Genomic DNA, 21,816 nt, shown 5'->3' on the forward strand with positions numbered 1-21,816 from the left:
AACTGTCGCGTTTCACAGTTTCAACTCTCGCGAGTTATATTTTTGTGATGATTAAATAAATCAAGAGCAATAATAAATTGACTATAAAATAATAAAAAAATAATTCATCTTTTCAACATTGTGTACGTTTTTATTACTGACTTACCTTGTGCTGTTATTAACCAAAATATGTACAATACACAAGCAGGATACTGAATACGTGTAGGACAATAACGTTAATTTAATATTTATATTATAATTAATAATTATCTATTAGTGTTTCAAATGAGGAATGATGTGTGCTCCGATAATTTGCGTTCAATAATAATGTTTATTTGTGTATTTCTTAATACAAGTACCACAGGAAGATATTGATAAAAATATAAATATTTTTACAATAGGGAAAGCGAAAAAATAAAAATGTTTTTAAAATAAAAAGATCTTTATTAGATACATGTTGATTCATACTTATTTTAGAATCCATCTAGGTTGAAAACAATTAGCAAATGACCGAGTATTTTGTATTCCGAGCAATTCTAATACAAAACTAAATATTTTATTAACTTCCCGTAGGGTATACTATTCGTATGTTTACTATAAGTAAACGCAAAAATATCGAAAATGATTTTTTTTGCATATTTTCATGTTTCACAGGTCTGAACATTTTAGCATACTTTAGAAAAAATAAATGTAGGTATGTGTGTTCGTATGTTTGAATACAATTTTTTGTCAACGATATTGGTAATACGGTACAACTGTGATTGCACTGATTCAAAAAACAATTGATAAGTATTGACAGTGAGAATGCGGATTAGTTCTTAACAAAGGCTGGTTTAACTGTTTCAGAGATGCGGATCAAAAAGTGCAAAAACAACCAGTTTTTGAGGAAACTGCTTTCCAATTAGAATGGTAAAAAAACATTACAATCATATTGATTGAGTGAATGATTGATTACATTTTTGCGAAGGCAGGTCTAGCGGTTTCGGAGCTGCAAAAATGGTAATTTAGTATTTGAGATCGTGGAGCGTCCAGTTTGAATGATTCAAAAAGCATTTTATTTGCATTGACAAAATAGCGGTTTTAGAGATCTAATAAAAATGTAAAAAAATGCCATTTTGCGGTCAAAAATGATCAATAAACATATGTACAATAAATTATCAGATATTTTATGAAGGTTTTTATAAAAAAAAAAACACATTTTCTTTACATTTCTATGGGTTCCGTAATAATGTTCATCCGTTAGATTGCGAGACGCCGCTAAAAGACTTCGATATTTTGTCTCTACGCAGCTAACCCAGCGCAATTGCTTTGGAAACTAGCTGTAAGTGGAATTCTGTCTTAAGGCAATTAAGGCATCGTGCCTTAAGGCAAATTGCTGGAACTTCCCGTACCAAAAATTATTATTTTTTTAAAAACGATTGACATTTTTTAAAAAAAATTACTTCGAAAAAATACGATTTTTAAGAAACTATAAATTGGACAAAAAATTACTTTTTTTTGAAAAAAATTTTTTTTTAATTTTTTTTTTGTTTTTTTTTTTTTGAAAAATTTTTTTTTTTTATTTTGACATATTGTGGAAGATCTGAACTTTCTTTTCAAAGCAATCGTACTGCTTTAACTGCATAGGGGCAAAATATAAAGCGCGTAAGCGCCGCGTCGCTGTCTAACGCATAAGCATTGGTACGGAACCCATAGGAATGTTAACAAAATGTATACTTATTGTTAAAATCTCTATAAAATATCTGATAATTTGATGAGCATATGTCTAATGATCATTTTTGACCGCCAAATGGCTTATTTTTTTACTTTTTCCTCCATATCTCCGAAACCGCTAGAGCTACCTTCATGAAATTTTTATCGATTCTTAACCTTGTCAATACAAGTGAAATGTTTTTTGAATTATTCAAATCGGACGCTCCGTTCTCTCAAAAACTGAGTTACCGTTTTCGGCACTTTTTGCCCCGTATCTTCGGAACGGCTAGACCTGCCTTTGCCAAAAACTAATCAGCACGTCTCCTTATCAATACGAATCAAATGTTTTTTGAATTATTCAAATCGGTTGACCCGTGTTCCCGAAATCGTCGACGAAAATTTGTATCCGCACATACATACACACACATACATACATACACACACACACACACACACACACATATACACACACACACCCACACACACATACATCCATTTTTTCTAAGGTATGCCAAAATGTTCAGAAACCTCTGAAACGTAAAGATATATAAAAATTTTCATTTTCGATTTTTTTGCGATTACTATAACTTACCCTACGGGAAGTTAAAAAGAGTTCCAAAATATTTCAAATGTTAAAAATTCTAATTTTTTGCATGGGAAGTTTCAGCAATTTGCCTTAAGGCACGATGCCATACACCACTAGTTTCAATTCTTATTGGAACGACATGATTCCAGAACCAAACCGCTTGCAAAAGGTTTTTTCAATCTGGTTTTATCAATTTGACTATAATTATCATTTTCTATTGATACATTGAAAATGGATTTTTTTTTGCAAATTTGCAAAAAAAATAATATTGAAATTTTTAAATTTTATTGATCTTTCTGTATGGCATTAGAATTAGTGCTTAGATGAGGATACCAAATATTTGATCTATACTGGAGTGTACATTTGCATACCAATTAGTGACAGGTTGGTTTTAATATCTTTACACATCTCTAATACCATACCCGGACATTTATGTGCATTAGCACCAATTTTAATTATATGACCGGTAAAAGTCAAACAGAATACCTAATTTAAATATTTTATCACATATTTCAAAACAGGTGCCGGAGGTAAATTGCGCAAATGAGGCGTGATTAATGAGTTTTTAGAGCTGAAATTGAATGGTTACTTCTAACAGCACAAGAAACGCAAGCATCAATCAGGTAAGCTGATATTGTTTTGGTTTTGACATGACTACCTGTGTAAAAGCGTCGACTATAGACGACACCTGCATGACGGCCCGTGTACGGATGTCGCCTATAGAAGACATCCAGTGTTTTGATCCGTTTATTGAGAATTGTAATATGCTATCATAATTTTTAGTTTTTTAGGTGTATTTTTAAATTTTTGAATAATTTTTTAACTTCCCGAAGGAGAAGTTTGTTTTCATCAAAAAATACGATTTGCTAATTTTATGTTTTCTCGACGTTTCAAGCCATTCTGAATAGAATGAGACAAAATTTGTCATCTTAAATCGACGTTTTCTCAAAAACGGCTTGACCGATTTCAAAAATTTAAAAGCCATTCGATGTAACTCGATAAGGACTTTGTCAGTTTTGCGCGACGATCGTCCAAGCCGTTTCTCTGTAAATAGCAGAAAAGTGATTTTTTTTTTGTCCACGTTTGAAACCACAATTCTGTAATTAACTTAATTTTTGTAATTAACTCTTGAAAATTTTTTTTTGACAATTTTTATATTTTTTTAACTATAGATACCATGGTCTTATAGATCATACTAAAATATTACGGCTTTACGACAAGTCATTCAATTTTAAAAATTCGTCAAAGTTTGAATAAAATAGTATCGTTTTTTTGTCGTTTGCCAAAATTTGACGTTCCATCGACGTTTGCTTGAAGACGCCTGAACCGATTTCAAAAATTTAGAGGACATTTGATGTATCTCGATGGGGATTATCGCTTCTCAGTTTTGTGTGATGATCGGCCAGGCCGTTTCTTTGTAAGTGTAAAACAATTCTTCCGAGTTTTAGCTCACAATCCTGAATTGATTTTAAAAAATCAAGAACTGTTCGAAAGATAGTGGCTGGGATTGATACTGATTAGTTTTAGGTAAAGATCGACCGAGCCGTTTTCTTGTAATTAACTGTTGAATATTTTTCTGTCGATTTTTATGAATTTTTTTTTTGACTATAGATATCATGATCGTAAAAAACATACTAAAATATTACGGCCCTACGACAAGTAGTAATTTAATTTTAAAAATTTATCAAAGTTCGAAAAAATATAATCAAAATTTGTGTTAAAAGTCGCTTTTGTGATGTGATAAGTGAATCAAGTCAATTAAAAATGGCTTTGGAGTTAGCAAGAAAGTAAATGAACAGTCTACAAAACTTCTCTAGTTTTGTAAAAAATGTTGCCATTTATTTATATCATTAAATTATATCTAGAACTATGTACATGATTATGTAATTCTGTCAGTATTTTCTTATAGCAGATGCTTAATATTTCACAAAATAATTTATTAAGTTTTTTTAAAAAAGGGTTTTGTCGGCTAGGGGGCAAACAGATTCAATGTTTTATTATTAATTTTAAAAGTATTTTACTAAATAATAAATACATCATTCAATCAATGCAAAATATAAATTTATTGGGTGCATTTTTACAACAATAACACTGTAAATAACCTTGATCTGGTATTTCGTTCGAAATATTCATTCACCAGAGGTGGAATAACTATTTATTTAATGTATCTCTTGTAAAATTGCTTATTTTTTATATACTATTTCTTATTGTTTACACCTTTGCCAGGGTAAAGGTTCTTTTTATCTCAACCATGTGTATGTATTTTTAGTGGTTATATAAAAAAACTGTTGAATCGAGCTTAAAATTAACAATACGCCTTATAAAACAATTATATAGCGTATACTTAAACATTATATTAAAGTCTCATAAACTAAACAACAGTGCTCACAACGAAAGAAAATACTTTTGCCTTGGATTTTTCTAATCCAAGTTTTCTCGAATCGTAAGAATGAAGGTGATGGTTGGCTTTACATCTTTTTGCTTTACTTTCAAATATTGTTATTAAAAAAATTTTGAACTTGTTTTTGAAATATCGTAGTGGATCTATTTACCTGCGCACCTTTAACCTCTGTTCTACCCTATTATGTACTACATTCAGTAGATACCTGTAATCTATTTTTGAGGCTATACATTATTTGGGGGGCGTCCATTAATCACGTGAGGTTTTTAGGGGGAGGAGGGGATATAGTAAGATATCACGTGTATTTATTTTTTAAATAATTTTTTTATAAAAAATCAAAAATTTTCAAAAATTAAAAATTTTACAGTTTTATCATGTAACTAAAAATACACGTGATGTTTGGTGGGGTAGGGGGGGGTAATTTTGAATATCGCCATGTATTACCAAGGGGGAGGGGGGGTCCAAAAATCCTTAAAAACTCGCTCACGTGATTAATGAACGCCCCCATGTGTAAAGAAAGTTAAGAATCCACGAATGCAAAGTTTTCAGTTATCTGAAAACCACATCATCGCCTTATATTATTACATATTACTGAATCAATAAGCACTTTACCCAGAAATACAATTCATATCATATCTTTGTCAGTAATAACTCGAACAAAGAGATAACGTTCATTATTTAAGTACTCGATATTTGGATACATTTGCGTATAACGTGCCACGTACTCGACTCACGAGATTCGCAAGGAAAAAAAATTGAAAATGGGAGGTGAGTGATATTTTATTAATCATTTATTATAAGTGTTTTATTTTTTCGAAATTGGTTAATCGTGCAAGATCGAGATTATAAATCTACTGCGGACTTAGATATACATTTAGAGTAAAATAAATTATATACTATGAAAATGTGAAACATTGACCTTTAGTTGAATATATTAAAATTTAAAATAAATGCAATTAATATATCGAGATTAATTTTAAATTCTGTAATAAATAATTGCATAATCATTAGTCATCTCAAAGTTAAATTTGGGCTTGAAATAGAACGATCGAGTAATGTGGGTAAATAGGGAACTACTGGGGTTTGTTTAAGAATCTACTAGAATAGAATTATTTTTATTCTGTATTTAATTGGTGCATTATATAAGAATATTTCAAAATTTATTTATATATCGGGCTTTTATATTATTATTTTTTATTTATTGGTACAGATACAATTATATAAAATTAGCATTTTCTATTAGGTTAGTTTTTGAGAAACTGTTACTGACATACAGTAATTATATTTCATAGTCGAACTTTAAAATTCCATCATATAGCAATAATTTTAAAATATTTTGTGTGTACATTTGCGTTCTAAAAATATCTCTAAATATTTCAATTCAACATAATCATTTATTTTTTAAGCTGTTATTATTATTTTGTTATTATTAACTTTCTCTAGGGTAGGTTATGGGCTGAAAATCGAAAACGAATTTTTTTGCATAATTTCACGTTTCAGAGATTTCAGAAAAAATCGATGTGTGTGTATGTGTGTAGTGTATGTTTGAAGACCATTTTTTGTCGACAATTTCGGGCGTATGGATGAGCCGTTCTGAAAAATTCAAAAAGCAATCGATTCCTATTCCGGGAAAGCGGAGTATCCGATTTGAATCATCTACAAAACATTTTCAAAAAAATTTTTTGTTTGTATCTCGAAAATAATTCAGATTCTAATTCTTCAATCTATTGTTAAAAAAAATAATAAGTATTTGAAATATAGAACATATAACCTTTTTTTCTCAAAAAAATATTTATTTAATTAAGACATTGCTAATTATACGAATTTTCAAATGAAAAACCTAGTTCGACGTAATTTTAAATATAATTTTTAGCCAATGTATGTTTTTATTTTTAAAAAAGAGTCTAAAAAAATGTTAGTTTCATAGTTTTTGAGGACGAACGTATTTCGTATCATCGAAAAAATTGAAATTTTTAGAAAGGCAGGTCCAGCGATTTCGGAGATTCAATAAAAAAAAGGTAACAACAATGCTATTTGGCGGTCAAAAATGATCATTAGACTATGCACATCAAATTATCAGATATTTTATCTGAAAATCCTTCCAAAAAATTCTAAAATAAATGTAAAGCTAGCAAGGCATGACATCGTACCTTAAGGCAAGTTGCTGGAACTTTGCGTAACGTAATTTAAAATTTTTAAAAGCTCTAAATAATTTTGAAACTTTTGAAAAAAAAAACATTTTTTTTTGAGAATTAAGATTTTTTTTTTTGAAAATTAGATTTTTTAAAACATTTTTTGAAAATTTTGAAAACATTTGAATTTTTTTCAAAGCGATCACGCTGCGTAACTGTTTTAGAGGCGAAACTTATAGAAGTGCGTAAATTATTACAAATATTGGTACGGAACCCATAGAAATGTAAACAAATGTTCTTGCTATTAAAATCTCTATAAAATATCTGATAATTTGATGTGCATATGTCTAATGATCATTTTTGACCGCCAAATCGCATTTCATTTAATTTCTTTTATTGGATCTCCGAAACCGCTGGATCTGCCTTTGCCAAAACCTAATCAGCACGTCTCCTTGTCAATACAAATCGAATGTTTTTTGAATCATTCAAATCGATTTATTCGTGCTCTCTAAATCGTGGTCAAAAAATTGTTTCCAAACTTACACACATACAAACTACAGTCACACACATATACATTTATTTTGTCTAAGGTATGCCAAAATGTTCAGAAACTTTTGAAACGTAAAGGTATGTAAATATTATCATTTTTTTATTATTTGCGATTACTATAACTTACTCTACGGGAAGTATAAATAAATATTTTTTTTAGGAAAAAACAGACTTTTAGTTCAGAGATAAACAAACAAAACTAGCATAATAAAAATTGTAGGTGACTAGATTATGTAAAGAAATATTTTTACATAATATTTCAAATATTAGTTTTGTTAAACGTCGATATACATATTTTTTTGTTTTTTTTTTATTATTTATTGGAGATTACAATAGAATATATGCAAAGACTCATCTGTTTAATATCTATATATAATTGTGTGAATTAAACCTGATATTATTATTAACCCACTTTTATTTTTATTATTATTAGAAAAACCCAAACGCGGTCTAGAATTATACTAACAATCCAAAAATAATTTATCACGAATGATATATCTGTTTGAAATAATTTTGTTGACAAAATGGTTATCAATTTCATAAAACTGCGATATTTCAATAGATATCTTTTCTATGGTTTAATTACTATGATTGTAGGGAGTGTCTACTACTAATAATTTCAAATATAACCCATTACTAATCCTTCTAAGAAAATAATGTTGCTTAATTTTTTAATCTTTTACCGTACGGTATTATTCGTGCCTGGTGATTGTAGACGAAGACGGCCAGAAACCGATGGCTTACGGCTTTCGATCAGATTTACTTCCGCCTGGTCAACAGGAATATATTCATCCTGCACAGCTTTCTTATCCTTTAGCACATGTTCAAGCAATGCCTTTCGCTGTAGGATCGGCGGATATTGTCGATGATGAGAGCGATCCTATATATGAAAGCAATACATTTGACGTTAACTTAATTCCTGGTAAGGCACGGAATTCATCATGATTAACTCAATGTTTTTCATCCGTGTGGAGTTCTTACTAATTTTATGTCAGACTAACATTTTTTTCTCTGACTCACATTAATCACTTAATGTTTCCTAGTCTTAGATTATTCTATATCTTGTAACCAGGTCTCGCCCGTGTATTAGTAGTTAGAGCTGTGGGATTTCAATCAGGGCTTCCATTTTTGATACTCGTCTCGGGCAGCCTGGTGCAAGCAATAGTGACATTAATTTTCACTTCGAAATATAGATAGCAATATGTTTCTAAGTAGAAATAGCTTTTACCTGATACTGCTGCATCATTAAAAAATCATCAGTGTTACAAAAATTGTAATAATAAAATTCATCACGTAGAGATAGGACAACTATTTGGGTTGCCATCTAAAAAATTGTCATAGTAAACTAAATCATCACAACAGCTTATGAATTCTTCAAATTTTTATAAGGATGTAATGATATTTTATAACTACATGGTTTTCTTTACAAGGCAAACCAACGGTTAACCTATCTATATTCGATGTATTATATTATAAGAATTTCTCGAATAGTGATGAAATAATTCTTTAATTTGATGCAGCAATACTGGGAAAGGGCTATTTTCACTTGGAAGTTAATAACTAACTATATTTTGTAGTAAAAGTTGATGTCACTACTACTGCTTAGTCTTCTACTTAAAATTCATTCTGTGCAATGTCAAATGTGTAATTACCTTTCAACTTTCTTTTCAATTTTCTTTCTGTATTTTGTTCCTGACATAGTCCAGTCATTATACTAAGTTCAACTCGGAATTCGAGATACCCAGCTGTAAGTCTGTAAATACATTGACACTAGAAAGTTGTCTCAAAACCTACATATGGTATTGACACCCTACTATATGTAGGTTTTGAGACAACTTTAGGGTGTCAATATACAAGTATTTACAGGCTTACAGCTGGATATCTTGAATTCCGAGATTCTTACATAAGTTAAGCTTAAATGACTGGACTAACAATATTTCTAACCTATTTGATAAATTGAAGTTCGATGCAATTTTAAATTTTATTAATTTATGTTAGCTTTTGAACATTCTCTAAAATTTGTTAAGTGTTACGTGTGATTTTTCTACGAATATTTCATAAACTGGAAAAATCATTGTTATTTAAATAACTATGCTACGTTTAATATATATGCGATATAATATCATAATATATATATATATATATATATATATATATATATACATTATTTATATAATGGAAAATATCGCAAATTAATTTTGTTTAATTTATTAAGTACGCTAATATATAAAATAATACGTGCATTACTCGTGAATTATAAAAAATATTATTGAGAAAACGTAAAAATTAGTTGAAATTAGTATATAATTCTGATTTCATGTCGAAGGCGCAAAAAAGTTTTATATTTACAGGGTATTGGGTTTGATAATCAAAAATATTATAACAGTTGCAAAAAAATAAATTTAATAAATAGTCATTTTGTGATTAGAGCTGTACTAGAAATAATATAGTCGAGTAATATGGGTAATTAATAAGTCTAATAATAAAATAAATGTACATGGAAAAATGTATTTATTTTTCTTACCATAATTATTTATATGTCATATACCTTGAAGATCTTAATATCCGCATATATTTGTTTTTATTTAAACAAAATTTTGCATTAAATAATTTATTTAATACATAATTATATTACATAAAATATTTTATTTAATTTTCTTAAAATAATTATTTATTTATACATATGTTATGCACGTTGTACACCTTAATATTTGTTCTCTAAATATGATTCTGAAATTGTCGAGTAGAATTATATTTATTCAAAAATTATAAAGCGTGGTTTGTAGTATTATATAAATCCATTAATTATTTAATATTCCATATTATACATTATCGTCGGAACAAATAAGCTCATTTCTATACTTTTAATAATATTTTTTGTATTATCGATTTAGTGATTAGTAATATCATCGATAATTTCTTATCATCGTCAAAATATTACAAATCCAAGGCCTGGCGCATATCCGGCACCAAAATCGGTATCACTTGTTTAAATAAAGTGCTATAAATATGTTTCAATTCGGTAATCAGAGATTAGACTGATTATATACTTGTACATTTGGAGAATTCAGCAAAATTATTGATTGTGATAAATTTAACTAATATTTTATATTTACTAACGCATTACTTCCATAATATAAGAACACATCGCCTTAATTTGTTAATGAAACAATTTTAACTCTTTCGCTACGAGCACCGTCTATTAACAACCTCGGCGTACGAATGTCGTCTATAGACGACATGCAGTTTGACGAATTTTTCAATATTCAATATTTATCATGACGTATTAAATTATCAAAAATTTTGAATATCTAATATGCTATAGTGATTTTTTGTTTTTTAAAGTGTAATTCTATATTGATAATAATTAAAAAATCTAAAATCTGAAATGAAAAATCAATCCTGGGTAGTACTTTCGTAGCAAAAGAGTTAAATAACATGGGCTTAAAAATATCACTATTTCTATGTTTCCAATTATCTGAACGTAATTTATTACATTTATTTTATTTAACACTTTTTATTTAGTTATCATTCTGCACTTTTATGTTTCATGCAGTATTTTGTATATAACTAATTAATACTTCCTAAAATATGGATAAATTGTTAATGATGAATATAAAATAGGTGTTTATGTACCTTCAATCACGAATTCATTAAGTTGATGAATTATTTTGTATAAAATTTCTAATTCTTTTTAATATTTGTTTATAAATAATATAATTATGCTGACTACATTGATGATTCAAAAGAATTAACTTAGGCTATCATAATAAAAAGTATAACATTATATATTTTGTTCACCTAATTAAGATTAATTTCAGTTTTAGTTTCCATTTTTCATTGTTTCCATAAAGTTATTTGAGAATTTTTTAAACTAATAATTGGAGTATCTGTTATACTGTATCTGAATTTGTTGTCATACTCATTAATATCTTATTAGACAAAATAGTTAATTGCTTGACAGGAAATGTAAAAGGATGACAAAATCCGCACAAAACTAATTATTAATCACGTCCATTAATCACGTGATGTTTCTAGGGGGAGGGGGGTTTGACAAAAAATCACAAAATATCACGTGGGGGAGGGAGGGGTAAAGTAAGATATCACGTGTATTTATTTTTTAGATGATTTAAAAACGAACGTTTTCAAAAAAGTCAAAAATTTTGTTACCTAACTAAAAATACACGTGATGTTTAGTGGGGGAGGGGGGGGGGTTAATTTTGAATATCACCACGTATCACCAAGGGGGAGGGGAGGGTCCAAAATTCCTTAAAATCTCGCTCACGTGATTAATGGACGCCCCCTAAAGAGTGCAAAATATCTGAAATATAACAGAAGTTTATATTAACGTCCTTCTATGAGCTATTGATTGTGAGACATTTAAATTTTTTATGAGTATCATGAAAGAAACATAAGTCTGCAAATTATTTGTTTTAGAATAACAAACATATATAAATTGTATAATAATGTAGAAGATTGTTGAGTGCAATTTTTGGGTCGTTCAAAATATTATTCCGATTTCTCAAACCTAAAATATGTTCAAAAATTACTGGTACAAACTGCTAGAAATCACTGGCACAAACTGCCAGAAGTAGTTGTATTTAGTAAAATCAGACAATACCTTTATTGGCTTTAGCAGGAATTCCAGAACGTAATGCACTTAAGCATCAAAATAGCCAAATTTGAATTTTGCATTAATTTATTTATTGACGAAATGCCAATACGCCTTCTTAATATGCATTGATAGATTTCTTACTCAATAATTTCTTTGTAATTGTTCAAACTTAATTTTCCCTTTCTATATTAAAAAAATTGACAAACATGGTGCTTATTTGAATCTTGTTGATATTAGAAAGGGCAACTACCTAATATTTAGACAGAGCAATAATTAAATTTCTCTATAAATATATTCAGGGGAGTTGGACGCGATGGTCGATAAAGTTTTTTAAAACAACTGCAATTAACTCCTACATCGGGATATATCGTAATTACTTTCGGATCAACCTAATGTCTTACATAATTTTATTACCATTGACTTTAATATTAATATTTTCTCTCCTGCAGATACCTGGTTACACTACAACACTTACGGCCACGTTCCTGCATCAGCAGTGCGCGCTGGTACTGATGTCGATGGAGCACCCATCTACGTCGCCCGAGCTCACCACAATGGTGATCTTCTCCCAGCAAAAGCCATTCCAGACAAACAAGTTGCCTACGTTTGCCACGGAGGACAGGAGCATGCCAAACACGATTACGAGGTAAAACCAAATAATTTGCTCATAAATGCCTTGAATACCAATCGGAATAAGTAATTTTATAAGCCATTGTGATATAATATTGATTCCCGATATATATCTGGGATGTGGTAGAAGAACTCAGGTAACGTGCTTCTACATCTTTGTATGAAATGAATAGGTTGTTTTGTCTTAATTGTTTTTCTTGAGAACACCAAACAGATTTAAAAAAAAGTGCGCGTAAGGTTCACACGCGATTGAAGTAAAACTTATTTTCTACTGTACAAGATGGCATTTAAGTAAAAATAAATACGTCATATAACGATTTTGAATAATGTTTATCAGTAATATGGTAACACTCGTGATGCACACATTTATTAGTGTCAACCATTACACACATTTATATAATGATAAATTATAAATTATATATTTATAATAGCATTAAAAATATGTATGATATTTAAAAACAATAATGCAATTAAAGTCATACTTTAAATATAGCATGATCGGTTTGTCATTGTAATTATCATCTAGAAATGAACCTTCATTAGAGAAATGAAGTAATTGCTGACTTTTAAATTCTATAATATTCGTTCACATAGTGGATTATATTAAACAACGTCTAAACAAATATTGTTTCCTCAACTTCACCCTTTGAAGAACTTCATGTAATTAAAATTAACATACATTCATTGACTGCTTGTATTTTTTTTACTTTTTCGCTGGCGATATAATCTCATTCTTTGAACAGCTGTAATATCTGTCTTGCCTAATAAATATTTTCCAATTTAATAACTTCAAAGATTTATAGAAACTACGAATAATATAGAAATAATTTCTAATCAATAAACTTACTAATCATTAATCTTATTAATCAATATTTTCAAGGAACAGGGTAAATTATTCTTCTGATTCAGGCATTTTTCATTAAATCAAGAATTATACTACGATGTTACTTTAAAATGTGTATTCATTTAAAGGTACACATGTTCTTGGAGAAATAAATATACCATTTATTTGTTGTTTACAATTTAGGCACAATTCGTAGATTAAAACAATTAAAATAATAGAAACAAATAAAATATTAGAACATTTTTTTATTTATAACTCACCATTATTTTTTTAAGAAAAAGAAGAAATTATATACAACATAGTTTGTTCGTTTTTGTAGAAAGTCAAACTAACTGTTAAAATGATAAACTTTGTTAACAAAAATTAAAAATGATCGAAATTTAAATGCATTTTTATCGGAAATCTAAATATAATAATATTTAGTTCTATTCTAAAATTTATGTGATTGTCAGATAATATTTGTGAGACAAAATAGAATCATCTGCAATCATAGTTTTTATTGTATATTTTGTTTGCAATGTGGCATTTAGTTAATGTTTTTGTTTGGCTATTTCAATATAACAGAAAATAGCTAATACACTATCAGATACCTTATTATATATCTTAATTATGATTATTATATCCTTGAATGACTTGTTTGTGATTAAAAGATAAATTTTATCTTCTTACATAACTCATTTATTTTGTAGTTTAATCTCTTAATTTCTTTGAATTATATAAATTTCGAGGTGATATTTTTAACTTCCCGTAGGGTAAGTTATAGTAATCGCAAAAAAATCGAAAATGAAAATTTTTATATATCTTTACGTTTCAGAGGTTTCCGAACATTTTGGCATACCTTAGAAAAAATGGATGTATGTGTGTGTGTGTGTGTGTGTGTGTGTGTGTATGTATGTGTGTGTATGTATGTGCGGATACAAATTTTCGTCGACGATTCCGGGAACACGGATCAACCGATTTGAATAATTAAAAAAACATTCGATTTGTACTGATAAGGAGACGTGCTGATTAGTTTTTGGCGAAGTTAGGTCTAGCCGTTCCGAAGATACGGGGCAAAAAGTGCCGAAAACGGTAACTCAGTTTTTAAGAGAACGGAGCGTCAGATTTGAATAATTCAAAAAACATTTTACTTGTATTGGCAAGATGAAGAGTTGATCAAATTTTCATGAAGGCAGATCTAGCGGTTTCGGAGATCTAATGAAAAAAGTAAAAAAAATGCCATTCGGCGGTTAAAAATGATGATTAGACATATGCACATGAAATTATCAGATATTGTATAGAAATTTTAACAATAAGTATAATTTTTTTTACATTTCTATGGGTTCCGTACCAATGTTTATGCGTTAGACGGCGGCGCGGCACTTGCGCTGTGACAATTCGTCTCTATGCAGTTCAAGCAGTACGATTGCTTTGAAAAAAAGTTCAGAATTTCCAAAATATGTCAAAATGAAGAAAACATTTTTCTTTTCAAAAAAATAGTTTGTTTTCAAAAAAAAAATTTTCTTTCAAAAAAAAATTTTTTTTTTCAAATAAAAATTTTTTTTTCAAAAAAAAGTAATTTTTTGTCATATTCCTAGTTTCTCAAAAATCTAATTATTTCCAAGTAAATTTTTTTCAAAAATGTTAATCGTTTTTAAAAAAATAATAATTTTTGGTACGGGAAGTTCCAGCAATTTGCCTTAAGGCACGATGCCCTAATTGCCTTAAGACAGAATTCCACTTACAGCTAGTTGACAATTTTATCATAATGGTGCTTAATAATAATTAATTTTGCTGTGAGAATTCATGTAAATATTTTATATATGTATTATATATATTACTATAGGTTTCTATTATTACTTTGATTTTTTTATCACTGATACGAATCTCTCAAATAAGAAAATTTAATTAGAATTGGTATTATATTTTGCTTTGAAATCTTTGAATTTTTATATTTTATGTACTGTTTTTTACAGATTTAAACAAAGATTTTAAATTTAAAGAGTTTAATTTAGTTTACACATTTTGTATCTTTAAGGAAACAAATTTAGTTGATGAAGTTTTATATTATTTAAAAACTTATATATTATAAATAATTATATTAGTAATTAATTTATAAGTAAAGATATATCTGGTTGAAGATATGTACATATATTTATTCATCTTTTTTCTACAAATTACGTTAATGATTTGTATAGAAATTTTGGAAACAACTATAAGTTATGATCCTAAGACGATTTATTGGCAACAGCAGTGAATTTGTTATGGATTTGTTAATATTAATATTTTTTATTAAGATTTTAATGTTTTTCAGATTTTACATCAACCCGTCTACATGTGGGAACCTTGCAGCAATGGTGAGGTTCCATTTGGAGCCGTAGAAGTTGGACATACTTCTGATGGAGAAAAATTATTCATGGGTCGCTGTGTTCATGATGGTGCCCAAACCCCAGGAAAGGTAAAAATAATAATAACCACAAATTTATTAAATTTTAAGAATTTTCTTTAACTTAATTTTCTCAAATCTATGCGTAAAAGATGGTCAAACTAATTTTTCAACACCCAAAAAAACGACATTTATATTTATCACGAAGGCTTTAAGTGGACACCCAATCTCAATTTTTTTTATAAAAAAATCTATTTTTTTATTAAAAAATGGTTTGAAAACATAAACTCATCTTATTTTATAGATTATTAATAAATAAATAAAACAGCAAATCTACCACGTTAAGAAGTATATATTAATTTATTATCTACACATTTGCATGTTTTACTAGCCTGATCTTTTCATCACTCGACTTTGTCCCAATTGTTCCATAAAGGTTCCATGCCCTTTAACAAAAATAAAAAAGCTAAATTAAATTTAATTTAATTTTTTTATCATTAATGATGATGAATTTCAAATTGTGACTGAAGAAATTTTGGCTATGAAGAAAAATATTTAATGAGTTTTGATTGCAACCTCCAAAATTTTTATCATGATCAGTACTTATTATCTTGTAATTTTATATAATATATGTACTATTATTTATTAATTGAAATAAAGAATTTAATTTAGAATATTATATTATATTTTAACTTTTTTTTTCTTGTAGGTCCAAGTAAGCCATGGATGCCTTTACATTCCATACAACGGCGAAGAGGTCAGAGTATGCGACTACGAGGTTCTAGTCAGAAAATAATTTATTAAAGCATGTGTAGCATGTAATATTTTTCAGTTTTGCATAATATAAGTTAAACAAATGTAGAATGGTCTTTATTTAATATGGTATTTATTTTTGGTTTAGTGAATCTTTTGGTACTTATGCATGTTAGATAATCTATTATTATTGTCCTAATTATTGGCTATATCGGTCTCTTATGGTTCGTGGTGTTCTGAAACTTTATATATATATATATATATATATATATATATATATATATATACGGATTAAATGATAAACATGGGCAAAATGACACTGTGGCCTTATTTAAAAATTTACTAATTTTAGTAACGTTTCCGCGACTGTATCATATAATGAAACTATGATCACAATTGTGTCAGATGTTGAGCGTCATTGCTACAGTCTTGTCAAAGTATTTAGTTCAAACGTGTATCGCTCCTTCAAAAGATATATTGATCTTGGTTTTGTCATATTTTTTGTGACTTATTTATTCTTATTTGTTATTATTTTTATGAAAATCAATGACCTTGTGCCGGTACTAGTGATTTTGATCTATTTTATTGCAATTCTCAGGTGTTTGAATTTTAATTATTTATCCATTTTTGATCACTTTCGGACAAAATAATATACTTATACAATGGTCAAAATTAACTTAATAAATATGTTGTTATAGTCCTTTCTTAATAATTTTCTATCCAGCAACTATGTTACTGGTAGTCAATAAATCTGAGATGAATAAAAACGATTACGACCGATTATAATATCATTTAATAAAGTCATAAATATCATTTAAAAAACAAAACACAAATTTGTCCGTACTTCCCCTACCAATTAGGTAACTAATTAGGTTAGGTACTAGTTAGGTAAGTTTCTGTAATCGTCCAAAAATCAAAATGGAAAATGTTTGCATATATTTACGTTTTAGAAGTTTCTGAACATTTTGGTATACCTTAGAAAAAATGAATGTGTGTGTGTGTTGTGTTGTGCTTTTCGTCGACGTTTACGAGCGCACGGATCAACCGATTTGAATGGTTCAAACAACATTCGATTCCTATTGATAAGAGAGATGTGCTGATTAGTTTTTGGCAAAGGCAAGTCCAGCCGTTTTAAGAACGGAGCATCCTATTTGAATGATCCAAAATACATTCAATTCGTAATGATGGGGAGAATGGTTCACAAAACATGTGTTGACGAAATAATTATGGTATTTTTTTATTTATTTCAAAATTAAATGTTTTTTTCCAAAAATTTATTTTGTATATCAAAAATAATTCGGATTTTAATTTTAATTCTGTCTAAATTTTTAAAGCTCACTTATATACTTCAAATAAATATTTTTAACTTTGCAATTCAGTTTATATAATTCTTATAAATATTAGACAATTTCCTTTTTTGTAAATTTATATAAATGTCGTCGTCCAATTCATAAGCTCTTATATTTTATCTATAAAATAAGAATAATGAAAGTTACAGTATTTATAATAATCTATATGAAAACATTTAATATTCCTCGAATATTTACGGTACGGAAAGTTCCAGCAATTTGCCTTTTAGCACTATGCCATGAACATCACTAATTTTTTTTATTTATGTACATACATAGATATGCATGATATTTGATTAAAAATCATAAATTACCACAATAATCATAAAAGAATCAGAAGTCATTTTATAATACTAATTGATATTTATTGGGAGTTACAAGTATACAAGTACAATAAAATATCATTACAATATTTCTAGGTCAATTTATAAACAGGGTTTCATTTAAAGACCATTTCTTTGTCAGAAATTAATTCATTTATCGACCTTAGCGCATTCGTCTTCCGAAAGAAGTTATCTACCTAAGAAAATTCTGAACTCAAAAGCAGATCTAACGATTTTCGATGCATTTGGCATCAATTTTTTATAATAATTTATTTGACAATAATTTACATTCATAATAAGCAAATTATAAACTTACATAAAATTAGGTACAGACTTGAAAAATATGTCAAGGTAAAATAATGCACATATATACATACGCGGGAATTGGAATTTTATAAATAGCCTTAAAATAAAATAAGTTATTTAAAACAATTAAGTAATTACATTAAAATTAATTTATATAATTTAAAGCATGTACACACTTACGTCTTAACTTCGTCTTTTTATAGTAATACATATCAGAATAATATTTAAACTTACGCGAAGGATATATGCATGAATTTCCAAAAAATATAAAAAATCAATCTAATTCTAAAAATACTTATTTACGGAAAACTATTTAATTAACTATATTATTAGAAGAGCAATATTAATTTATAACATTAAACTAAATCCCTCGAGTCGAAGGTAAAAATGCACTTTTTCAAATTTGATGCATGTTTTGGATTTTTAAAAATTATTTTGGTTATGTTTTAAGAATTTGATGTTTTTTAATAGCTTTATTAACTATCAGGTAAATTATATAGGCAATAATTATTTTTTATACTAATCGAATAGATAGAAATATGAATCTGCGAGTGAACAATCGCAAATCAAAGTCCACATCATGTTTGTATTTTACATTTTATTATTTTAAGAAATTAGTCCACGATTATGATCTTGATATTAAGGAATTGATATTGATTCCAAAATAACAATAAAAACAAAATAGGTAATCATGTATATTATGAAAGAAAATTGATTAAAAGAGTGCCGCATTTTTTATCTACTATATCTAATTAATTTATATCCAGCAAAAAATCACTTTATAGAAAATATTATTTAAATGCTTTGTCATCGCATTGAAATTTATAGGTCATGTAGATAAATTGACTAATCTTAATTTTATGTTAGTAAATTTGATGTAAATGCTAAACTAATTTGATTTTCAAAAGAAGTTAGAATTTTTAAGACTAAAATTAATATAAATACTAGAAAGTCCTATCGAACAACCTACTAACGAAAATCATGCATAATCCTTTCGCAAGCGTAAATAAATAAATAAATATATATGAGTTATACATTTATCTTATTTTTATATATTTATTTAAGTACACAGACAAGACACAAGATTTTTCCGCGTCCAATTATACATAAATAAGCTTTTTTATGTGATGAAGCGAATTAATGTTACAATGCCGAATTTCGAAGCGACGTTTACTCTTCATTCTGAAACAAATATTTCTTTGGTCATTATAAGTTTGAGTAAAAAAATCTAATAAAAACATCAAAGATTTGTAATGGACATTTTAAGCAAATTAGATGTCTTTAACGTCCACAGTTATTAATTATCAGCTCTTATCGACATTGGAATCGACAGTACATATTAAGGGTCAATAATTTTAGTAGTGGATTTACATTGAAGGTTTTTATTCAAATATAAGTGATGTTACTATTTTTTTGTAATAATTGATGAAAAATAGTCTTTTAAAATATAATGTTTCAAGCATCTGAAAAATTTCCAAATATATCAATGATTACATGAGAGAAATTAAGACTATTTTAATGAGTGAAAATAATGATAAAAGTGTGTGAAATATTTTTATAATTGATAATGTTGCTATGATTTTTTGGAGAAATTTCTGAAATCTTAAATTCAAAAAAGGTTGCTGTTCAATGCTCTTTTATTGCATCAGATGATCAATTGATAAATTTTAGGTATAATAGTATACCTATCTAAAAAACCGTCTTTCTTCAAAAATATATTTTTGAAAAAAAAATGATTTGATTGATAGAGTCTCTTAGAATTCTGATACAAAATTGTAGGCAAGTTTCTATACAAAATTGCAGGTCCTCTTAGCTATAATCATGTTTAGTATTATTACTGTAAAGTTACTTCTTAAAGTGAAAACATAATCTTATGTTCGCACTAAGCAACAGCAATTTATGGGCCAATTCTGCAGCAAAATGAACCGAACATTGCGTTGTTATGGAATTTTTTTCATAGACATTACACTATATGGACTGTTAGTCCTCATATGTTTCCCGTTGTATATAGTGCACAAACATAGAAGGGACTATGACGTCACTTGCTGAGCGAACGTTGCCGACAATCGCGGTACTCTCCCGATTGATTAAACGTCATATGTCATATGTTAAGTGCCTAACATAGACCTTTTAATATATTAACCGATTATAACAGGTGGATTAGATTTTATGTACATTTATTTCACAGGGGAAATATTATTAATATCATTTCTTACAAAATTATCAGCCTTCACAATTATATTATTATTATATTATCACTATTATATTATTAAAATAAAACATATGGCACATGACATTTAATCAATCGGGAGAGTCCGCGATTGTCGGCATCTTTGTGATGTGTCATAATACCACAGCGAAGTTGGATTTTATGTATAAAACGCCTGATCGCACAGCAAATACATAGCATTTTGAAAATTGTTACTACGAATTTGTGTGAAGAAAGAAGTGTAACATGGCGTTGCCATAACAACGCTATGCTACGGTCCACAAATGGTGTAAAATAAAATAGTGATTAACAAGTGTGGAGCAAATAGCTCCAATTTAGATTAAGTGTGTCATGACTTTTATACAGAAACAAAAAAGTGTATCAAAATTATCGATGTCTAATAAAATCATCATTGAATTGCAATTTATAGATTTTTAATTAAATCCGCCTAATTAGCGAAACCAAATTAACTCAAAATATTAATAAAAGCGTTGCAAGCACAACCGTGAAATTGAACAAAAAAATATTTATGAAAAAGCTCTTCAAGGTGTTTTATCTAACTATTATCATATAACTTTTGTGCAACATTATCAATTTAATCAAAAACTGATTTTATAACTATATTAATAACAGGAAAATTAAATACTGACCAGCACTGGATATATAAATGTAGTGACGGAATCCTTCGCCAAGGGATTCCTGGCCACACATGTGTACGCCCCCATATCTGCCCAGCGCAGGCTCGTGATGTAAAGCTCTCCTGAAGGTAATGTCTAGAAATAGACAAAAATTTAATTATGAGAAAAAATTTAAATTCAAATCTTACTTAAAACATGAAAGAAAAAATATTAACATTTTTTTCATATTTATTTTGTAACAGCAACCAGAACCGAATAAGACCTATGAGCTATTGTGTTGACTTCATATTCGATGTGGCTTTTTTATACCCAAACGGTTGGACTAATCCTATGTGACGAATTTATTGGTACAATTTATGTAATTCTACTGTAACTTCAGCAATTCCAGGTAAGGACCATTTTCACTTAATCAAGCAATTAAAACATGTTGCTATTTATATTTTCA

At 28.1% G+C, this 21,816-nt stretch overlaps 2 protein-coding genes across 4 annotated transcripts in view; one reads left to right on the forward strand and one right to left on the reverse strand.

Annotated features, from left to right (window-relative positions):
• The first annotated feature begins 5,287 nt into the window (after window positions 1-5,287).
• On the forward strand, window positions 5,288-16,607 carry LOC113376435 (natterin-3-like). 2 transcript variants are annotated; one of them, XM_026616343.1, is made up of 4 exons: window positions 5,288-5,426; window positions 12,404-12,600; window positions 15,722-15,865; window positions 16,503-16,607. In XM_026616343.1, exons 1-4 carry the CDS (start codon window positions 5,420-5,422, stop codon window positions 16,587-16,589), a joined length of 435 nt encoding a protein of 144 aa, XP_026472128.1. In that variant the 5' UTR covers window positions 5,288-5,419; the 3' UTR covers window positions 16,590-16,607. The 2 variants fall into 2 exon arrangements, with proteins under 2 accessions (XP_026472128.1, XP_026472125.1); XM_026616340.1 differs by lacking the exon at window positions 5,288-5,426 and adding an exon at window positions 8,081-8,261.
• The window catches only part of LOC113376434 (neural/ectodermal development factor IMP-L2), a 64,852-nt gene continuing 59,165 nt past the window's right edge, over window positions 16,130-21,816 (reverse strand). For both annotated transcript variants that reach the window (XM_026616339.1, XM_026616338.1), the window contains exons 6-7: window positions 21,384-21,506; window positions 16,130-16,239 (exon numbers count right to left, since the gene is read on the reverse strand). In XM_026616339.1, coding sequence (XP_026472124.1) covers window positions 16,198-16,239; window positions 21,384-21,506 — 165 coding nt within the window. In that variant the 3' untranslated portion in view covers window positions 16,130-16,197. The remainder of the gene's footprint in view (window positions 16,240-21,383; window positions 21,507-21,816) is intronic.

This window comes from Ctenocephalides felis, unplaced genomic scaffold (genome assembly GCF_003426905.1).
Source record: "Ctenocephalides felis isolate EL2017-DRISC unplaced genomic scaffold, ASM342690v1 CF-g0.4_SCAFFOLD_01886, whole genome shotgun sequence".
Lineage (NCBI taxonomy): Eukaryota > Metazoa > Arthropoda > Insecta > Siphonaptera > Pulicidae > Ctenocephalides > Ctenocephalides felis.

What these genes read in the sequence shown, in the direction of transcription:
- LOC113376435 (XM_026616340.1), top strand. Translation starts at nt 8,171, where the DNA reads ATGCCTTTCGCTGTAGGATCGGCGGATATTGTCGATGATGAGAGCGAT. An exon ending in TGACGTTAACTTAATTCCTG is followed by an intron (nt 8,262 to 12,403) that starts GTAAGGCACGGA and finishes TCTCTCCTGCAG; the next exon opens with ATACCTGGTTACACTACAAC. An exon ending in ATGCCAAACACGATTACGAG is followed by an intron (nt 12,601 to 15,721) that starts GTAAAACCAAAT and finishes AATGTTTTTCAG; the next exon opens with ATTTTACATCAACCCGTCTA.